Source organism: Brassica rapa, chromosome A07, assembly GCF_000309985.2.
Source record: "Brassica rapa cultivar Chiifu-401-42 chromosome A07, CAAS_Brap_v3.01, whole genome shotgun sequence".
NCBI classification, from domain to species: Eukaryota; Viridiplantae; Streptophyta; class Magnoliopsida; order Brassicales; family Brassicaceae; genus Brassica; species Brassica rapa.
The window spans coordinates 19,245,517-19,254,162 of record NC_024801.2 but is presented as its reverse complement, the minus strand read 5'-3'; the positions used below and the strand labels follow the sequence as shown (position 1 = coordinate 19,254,162).

Genomic DNA, 8,646 nt, shown 5'->3' with positions numbered 1-8,646 from the left:
CCCGTAATTCCACTCAGCACATGCATATGGTCCTATGCGAAGAACACCATACAATCCTTCATCTTGAATAGTTTTCAGGAATCGAATAAGATCTAATTTTCCAGAAAAATCATATTGACGGCGAGTAGGCTCATGCGCATTCCAGAAGACATATGTTTCGATCGCATCAAGACCTCCTTCTTTACCTTTTTTTATAAGATCCGGCCACATCTAAACATATTAACCAAAAAACAATTATAATTAGTAGCAAACATAAAAGACTAAGACCACACATACTGTTTGATGTAAGGTAGATTAAATACCTCAGGAGTGCTTCGAGGATAATGGATAGAACCAGAAAGGAGAACTCGGCGGTGACCATCAATGGTAATGGCTCGGCCATCATGAGAAACGATTGTGGCATAGACACTACTTACGAAAAGAAAACATAAAAGAAATCTTAGATAAACCATATTTACTTAGAAGAATGGTTTTTGAATGAAGAAATATGAAAGGAAACAAAGCTTTTATAGGGGTATAAAATCGTTACCTAGAGATAATATGGATAATTATAGATATTCCGAAAAAGCAATACTGTAGCTGTCATATTATTTAAGTATAAATTTTGTTTATCTTTTAACTAATTTTGTGAATTTTGTAACCAATAAAAACATTTACCTTGATTTTTAACTTAAATTTGATTTGGATAATAACAGATTTTATGCCAAAAAATCTGAATCGATGTAGTTTGGCTGTTGAAATTTGTTTTCAATTCATTATATCTTAAAACATGTCTGAATATGAAAAATTAATTGTTTTGTAAATAGTGGAAATCTTAAAAAAATCATATTTATTTATATATTTTCATCTAATTTTTAAACCAGTTTAATTTTAATAATTTTTTTAATAATTTCTATTTTTACAAAGAAGATAAAAAAATAATTGTCTTGACTACCTCTCTTTTTATATAATAAATATCTTGTTTGTGTTAATCAAATTTGTGTATGAACATTGAATAAATGTTATCATTACACTTAAACTACTTTAACTAACATATAATTAGTCAACCAAATTTTTTTTATGAGTTATCTTATACATATATAAATATACGCTTTACCTTAATATTCAGTTAGTCGCACAGACTTAGTTGGTAAAATATCTAATTTTATTCAGTGAGATGGAATTCATAGCTTTTAATCGCTTGTTTATAAAGAGCAACACCATGATTGAGATGGAACTCAAAGTAAACTAACATGAACCAAACTGGTTCAACTTTGTTTGCTCAAACTGGTTCAACATGATAGATAACTAAATGTATACGAGAGAATACGTATACGTTTAGTAAAAGAGCAAAAAAAATGATGATATTCACTCTCATTGACCCGGAATGACAATGTAAAAGAAAGATATGCGCATTTAGTCAAGAAAAGAGCAGTGTTACTCTAATTTGCATTCGACCACAGTTTATATAAGTACATAATAGTTTTAAGTTCAAAAACAATATTTGTACAAACATGATCACACAAGCCCATCTTTTTTTTGACATTTTTGACGTCTCACTTGGGTGTGAAAGCCTGTAAAGAAAAACACACAAAAAATAGCTAGTCAAAACAAATGATCCGGAGCATGCAAAACTAAAGATTGATTTGGATCACACTTACAGCGAAGATAGTGGCGTGGCCAGGATCAGCAAGATGTGCAAAAAGGTTATCAATAGGACCAGTCCCAGTGTATATGTGTTGGAACCAAGCACCCATCACTGCCAACATAGCCAACCTTCCATTTTTTATCTCCTTAGTCCTCAGCTCCTTGATTTTAGCCGGGCTACCAGATCCCCAACCCAACGGGTCAAACCATAACCCACCCGGGTATCCAACGTCTGTCCCCGTCAGTTTGTTGTTTGGGAAGATTGGGTCAGTGTTGACGCTACCTGGCTTAATGATATCAGCCCATCTACGTCCCTCTGCCCATCCTATTAAGATGAGCTCAACGACGAAGAGTGTGGTTTTGTCGGTGAAATACTCTTGCTCTCCCGCTGTGTACCACGACGGCGTGTTGAGGATTCCTATCTTGGTTAGAAACTCCGGGATAAAAATCCCGGCGGCGCCGAGCATTGCCCACCGGCAGTGGACTAGCTCTGCTTGTGCGTTCCACTTTAGACTATCCGGGTCAGATGCTGACATGGGTACGGGTTAGTCAGACAATTGTTAAAATAATATAAACCATTCTGTAAAATAGGTTAAAAGCATATAATATGGGAGAAATAAATAACACTCACAAAGACCAAGAGGATCAAACCCGAAGTCACCAGGGAGGCTACCGTCAAGCCACTCTGGAGGTGTGCTTCCAGGGAACCAAATTGGTCTGTCTGGATCCGCTGCCACAGCGCGCACCGACGTACCGGACCTAGAAACAGCTGGAACATTCAACTTCTTGTTCAGCCTCAGTTTCTTCCCTCCCAAGAAACTGCACATATATCATACAATTAATATAAAGTTTTGACCATACCTTTTAGCATTTCACACAGACACATTCAGATAGTAAAAAAACGACGTGACTAATATAAATCATTACATTACATAAATGGATCACTATTCTAGCCTTCTTACCTATATACCAAATATTTGATGTTAACTGATCAGAGAGGAGAGGAGAAGACGGGCTTACCCTGGAGAAGAAATAGCGGCTATGGCAGAAGAAGCACAAAGAGAAGCCATTATTCTCGAAGTTGTTGACCTTCTTCAAGACTCAAAGTGGTAGTGTTAGGAAAAATAGAAGAAACGATGGAGTGATGTATATGACAGAACTAGATTCTGCTTATCTCTATGGATAACGCACTATGTTTTCTCATTGGCCAACTAGTGGAACGTGGCACCTTCGTCCGCCATATTTTAGATTCTCTATTTCACAATAGCTGCACAAAATAAAACTATCAACTAGTGTCTCAAAGGATTGGGCCAGAAAAAGAATAGAAAAGCCTAAGTTAAATATTTGTTTTCCATGTTTTCAGAGAAAGATATGGGCCGTCAAGAAACAAGCTATGATTGTTACATTTTTAGTACATGTACCATCGACAAGTTAAATGCATTTTTCTAATGAAGTTAAAGATGTAGTGGTACGTCCAAGGACAAAAATACATGAAGTGGTACCATGTGACGTTTGCGAGAAAGACAAGACATCAATGACTACACTTAATATCCTTGTGTTATTGACTAAATCTTTTTGTTTGCTAACTTGTAATCGACGAAATCTTTATTATATTGATCCATACTACCGATCTTTTTCCAACCACCCTTACTTAATTTCAGTATTATCAATATTCGAGGAACGAAAATATTCATACCGACTCCCTTGTAAATGTGGTTAGAAACCAAATCGTATTCTTTTCGTGTAGGTCAGACTCGATCAAAGAGATGTGGTTCTCAGAACAACCTTCTTATCAACTTGAACTTGATTTTATTATATGGTTTTTATCAACTTGAATTTGATTTCATTATACGGGTATAGTCGTCAAAAAAAAAACTATACCTATTTAGTAGGAAACAATACACTGAAACACACATGCAAAAAAAAAAAAAAACACTTGTCATTTATTACTGACTAGTTACCTCCCGTGCCAAGCACGGGTCAATTAATTTCACTATCATCCTATTTTTAACTAAAATTATATTTTTGTTTGCAGAAATCATAAAATTGTAAAGCTTATCAATATATCAGAATAAATTATTTATTTTTTTCACATATTTTCTAAACCTAAATAACACATCGGAATATAAAATTCATTGTATAAAGTTATAAATTTCATAGAACATGTTTAATCTATAAATGTATGTAAATCTATTAAATGAATATTTACCTGCTTTTCATATCTGAATTATATATCTGCAAAAAAATTATAGCTTGATTGGAAAAGTTAATAAACTTTAAATAATATATACATAAAATACTTAGTAAATAGAAATCAATTAGCAAGCTGATTTTTTCTATTTCCCTTTCAATTTTTTTTTATCATGTTTTACCACAAAAGATTTTTCAAAAAGGTTGAATTTCATTGCCTTGCTATATACAAGAGTTTCATCTATTTAAACAGTTTGGATATCATAATTATAAATGAAAATGTGTTTACCTTTTTCCAGAAGAATATAGCTTTTAATATTAAGAATAACTTCATGTCTCTGATAATAGTACTTTACGAAACAAAACCCAGATTTTCCATTATGCTGTGAACAATAAAGTTATAAAATAGAAGTATAATCTGAGAAAACCTTGAACTTGACTTATGCAGAAGGAATGATATAGAGTTATTTTCAGATAAGAGAAGAAGCTGTTAGAATAAAGATCTTTGCTATACTCAAAAAAATAAAACGACAAAGAAAATGGAACGATAGAGAAGAAGAAGAGAGTATAATTACAGAAAATTAAATACTGAGACTCAAAAAAACTCGTTACGTGGTAACAACGACTCCTCTGCAAAAAAAAAAAACTAAAAGAATTCAAAATTGCATAACGAATAAATGCTGAGACTCAAAAAATTATTACTTACTTACTCATTTGCTAAACAACTATAGGAACTTGTCTGCACCACCAATGTATACCAGCGAATTTCCAGAAGCCATCTATAACTTCGCTTCTTCCGCAGCTTCAAAAACTTTTTAAGATAAGAAAAATCAAAAGCCTTTCTTACAAAAAGATAATTATAGGAAAGACACAGGCATAGATTGTGGAAGAAAGTAAACTGTTTGAAAAAAATTTGTAAACAAATTTGTTATCTGAGTGATTCTAGTGTCGTTTAAAGTTGTTTTAGTGTAGGGAGTTGAGATCGTGTTTTAGTGGCTGAGACAATTAAACTGTTTTTGCTTTTCATTTTACGTGGAAAATATTTTAATTGTTTTTATTTTTTATTTTGTAAACTTTTGCCAAATGTCAAATTTTTATTCGCTAGGCGACTTGCGCTTTAGTATATAAGGGATTAGCGAACAAACGCTATGTTTTATTTTTTGATTTCCAACGCGACACATGCAATGCAATGTTATTCTGGCCTGGGCATACATATTCCGTTTTAATAAAACCAAATGGAAAACGCTAACTGAGAAGAGACTTACACACATAGATTCCAACACTAAAGATTTGATCGTACTTTCAAATAAAAATAATAATATTGTGTGATGAAAAAGGAATTATTGGCGTGTGACTCATCATCTAACTGTATTTTCTAATACAAATAAAGTAATGATTGAACTTCAGATTCCACCAAAACATCATTTTAAATCGAAGATCAATATATTGGATCATGATGATGTTGGGATTATCGTATAAATAAGTTTTTTAAAGGAACAAGAAAGAGTTACTCAAGTGTATTCGTATCATTCATGATGGGACCAGAGAAAGAGATGGTGGCGAGTAACCAAAAACTAAACAGTGACAGGACAAAGAGAAGTGTGGGAGAGATTGGAGATGAGATGAAAGGCATGGAAGCAATGGGGCCATGTGACTGTCTCGGCCTCATTATAACACTATACATCGACACTCGTTTCCCTTATCGTTTAAAGCTTTTTTCTTTGATTAATTGAACCGATTGTAATTGACAAATTCCATGTTTTCTTGTCGTATAATATAACATTACAATATGTATGTTCAGTGACTAGTTTTTTTTTTTTATGAAACACTTTTTAGTGACTAGTTAAGATCAAAGAAGTTTAGTTTGAAACTCACTGTTTCAAAGAGGACATTAAGACACACAACTTCGTGATTCATGAATATAGCAAAGTATCAATATACAAATTACCAATAGTTCTTATACAATCACTTGGTTTATAAAATACGATTTTAGATATCATAAAAATAAAATATGGCTATAGTTTCGTATCATTTCCAGCAGAAACGACATTTCTCCGGTCATATAGTAGAGCCATATGAACCATTGCCGGTTGGTGGAAAGATCATTGCCACCGACGACTTGTCTTCTATATTTCTTCGGCCCACCACTCAGTTAAACACTTAAATTTTCTTTCTTTACATAGTTTTATACATATCGTTTTGAAATTAAGGGGTATGGTATAGATAAGATTAATTCTTCTTCTTCGTCTTTATTAATCTTAATCATCTCTATTTTTTATGCTTAAAGGCTCCATGACCCACACATTGTTGGCCTTCTCTAGTTTCTCTTTACTTCTTCATTTTTAACTTTTTCTTTTGTCATGTTTCACTAGACTTATTGCCTCTTTTTAGAATCAATAGATTTCATTGAAAGTTTAGAAATATCTCTTAGATATAATATCATGATTTTCCAAAATATACATTTAACCACATTTTGATTATCTATATGAAAGTACATTTCAGTGACTTTCAGAGCGCATTTCCACAAACAAACTAAATGTGTTCATCAGCACCTAATAGTTAACTATAAGACTAGCAGATGTGATAACGAAAACATTTGTGTGTGGATTTCTATATTTAATGCTTTGTTATGAAGTAGAAAAAAAATTGAAGGAACACCAAAAGTAAAAAGCAAAATATTCAGTGAATGCTAATAGAGACTACGCATCAGATAGAGCTCTTTTGTCGTGTGATTCACGTACCGAAGCCTAACCGTTCGATTTATCTTCACTAGATTAGTTGGATATCTTGATCAAGGTTTACCATTCTAGCATTCAAATAAAATTAGTAGTGCTCTATCGAGAACGTATCCGATCATAGGTTTTTAATTATAGTGCAATGCCTAGATTAACTTTCACGTGTTAAATAGAAATATACGACGAATCAAGCCAAACAAATAAAAACATCTATTAGTAATAGAGAATATTCTTAGTAGTATATACAACAATTACTACAATGTCTGAAATGAAATAGTAGTCTGATGGTAAGAAAAATTTGGAACAAGACGTTAATCTATCAGGTTCAAATCCTGTAAAAAAAAACTAATTTGCTATTATTTGATTAGATTAAAATAAAAATATATTTCTAATTTTATTTGAAAATCAGAAACCATACTAGTCCTCTAGATGATTAGGTTGGCTTCAATTCATATGCTCCAGGTTAATACAAAAATTTGATTTCGAGTTTTAATATAATCAAGGAAATAAAATGGCGAATTCCTAGTCCACATCAATATCTCCTATCAACCGGACGTACCACCTGTGCCGATCGTCGTTCAACTTGCGGAAATTTATTTTCCGAAACAAAGGAAATACACTAGAGACGCACGTAGCGAATAAAAAATGCAACAGTGTTGGTGACAGATGCACGTCTCACAGACCAATCCTAGTTCCCTTTGTTGCTTTTCCCATTTCTACTTTCTCTTCTCTTCCCATCGGGAAAGTTCACAGTAACAAACGTCACAGTCAGTTAACTTTATCAAATGCCACGACGTCGTTTCAATCTCTTCTTCTTCCTCCTCTACTCACCAGCTCTATATAATGAATCTCTCTCTGTCTTTTATTTCAAAAACGAAAAAGAGCAATCAGAGCTCACACACTCTCTCTCTCTCTCTAGCTCCAATGGGCTTTCCCGTAGGCTACACAGAGGTGTTTCTCCCTAAGCTCTTCATACAAACGCTTTCGATACTCAGTTTCATCAGAACCGTCGTCTTCCATCTCTTCCGCTTCTTGGGTCTCTCCGGCTTCCTCGAAACGGATCAAACCTGGCCCGACTACCCATCTTACCCGACCCGAATACCCGAACTCCGCTCACCTTTCTCCGCCCTACTAATCCGCGAGATCTTACCGGTTATCAAATTCGAAGACGTGACGAGCTCCGGCGAAGATGATCTACCAGGAAACTGCGCCGTTTGTCTCTACGAGTTCGAAGGAGAGGAAGAGATCCGATGGCTGAGAAACTGCAGGCATATATTCCACCGGAGCTGTCTCGACCGTTGGATGGATCATGATCAGAAGACGTGTCCTCTTTGTAGAACACCGTTTGTTCCAGATGAGATGCAACAAGAGTTTAATCAACGGTTATGGGCTGCTTCTGGTGTTCATGACTTCCACATCGAGTACAGTCCCTTGTCGGAACTTTAGAGAAAGCTACTTTTGTCTCCCTCCCTCCTTGTGTCTTTTTTTTTTTTTTTACTTTTCGCCACTGTACTTTTAAGTGTGCTTTTTCACCCTTGCTAACATTAGATTTGCCACTTTTATGTGTATATGAATGAGAGATGAGCAATAAACATAACCAAATTTAAATAAAAAACGAGAGTATATTTTTACTTTGTAAATAAATCTCGGATGGAGATGATTTGAGCCACACTTACTGAAAAAAAAATGATGAAAGCCTAAATCCAAATTAAAAAGAGAAATAAATAGATGTGAATGAAACTAATCTGAATTCTATATTTCTTCTCCACACTTTGTTTTTAACCCAATAAAGTTGTTTATTTGCAGACTGAAATTTATAACCTTAAATTACTATTTATAGTAACTTATACTGTTTCAATTAATTCTGAGATTTATCAATACATTAATAACTTTTAACCGGGAGTAGTTAAGATCTTGTCAGTAGTTGTCTCTGGCCACTGACGATTGATCACATATGTAACTTTTAGCGTGTAAATTATCGTTAATATTTTTTTTAAAAATAGTCTCACCTTTTATTTTTAGATTTAACCAGAATTATTTAAATTCAATGGATCATGGTGGTAATGAGTAAGTTTCGTAACATGCCTGGTCAATC

The 8,646-nt window shown here is 33.8% G+C and overlaps 2 protein-coding genes across 2 annotated transcripts; one reads left to right on the top strand and one right to left on the bottom strand.

Annotated features, from left to right (window-relative positions):
* Positions 1–1,326: 1,326 nt before the first annotated feature.
* On the bottom strand, positions 1,327–2,907 carry LOC103830300 (photosystem I chlorophyll a/b-binding protein 2, chloroplastic). Its single transcript, XM_009106063.3, has 4 exons — positions 2,647–2,907; positions 2,258–2,445; positions 1,641–2,155; positions 1,327–1,553 (listed from the first exon to the last, which is right to left on the bottom strand). The coding sequence occupies exons 1-4, from the start codon at positions 2,694–2,696 to the stop codon at positions 1,536–1,538; spliced, it is 771 nt and encodes a 256-aa protein (XP_009104311.1). The 5' UTR covers positions 2,697–2,907; the 3' UTR covers positions 1,327–1,535.
* A 4,379-nt stretch (positions 2,908–7,286) lies between these two features.
* Positions 7,287–8,176, top strand: LOC103830298 (E3 ubiquitin-protein ligase RHA1B). Its single transcript, XM_009106062.3, has one exon. The coding sequence runs from the start codon at positions 7,395–7,397 to the stop codon at positions 7,995–7,997; it is 603 nt and encodes a 200-aa protein (XP_009104310.2). The 5' UTR covers positions 7,287–7,394; the 3' UTR covers positions 7,998–8,176.
* Positions 8,177–8,646: the final 470 nt, after the last annotated feature.

Bases quoted from the DNA above. Each gene is read 5' to 3' on its own strand.
- LOC103830300 (XM_009106063.3), bottom strand. From the start codon at position 2,696: ATGGCTTCTCTTTGTGCTTCTTCTGCCATAGCCGCTATTTCTTCTCCA. The intron at 2,446-2,646 runs GTAAGCCCGTCT...ATATATGTGCAG, and splicing joins GCCGCTATTTCTTCTCCAGG to TTTCTTGGGAGGGAAGAAAC. The intron at 2,156-2,257 runs GTGAGTGTTATT...TACCCATGTCAG, and splicing joins GTTTGATCCTCTTGGTCTTT to CATCTGACCCGGATAGTCTA.
- LOC103830298 (XM_009106062.3), top strand. From the start codon at position 7,395: ATGAATCTCTCTCTGTCTTTTATTTCAAAAACGAAAAAGAGCAATCAG.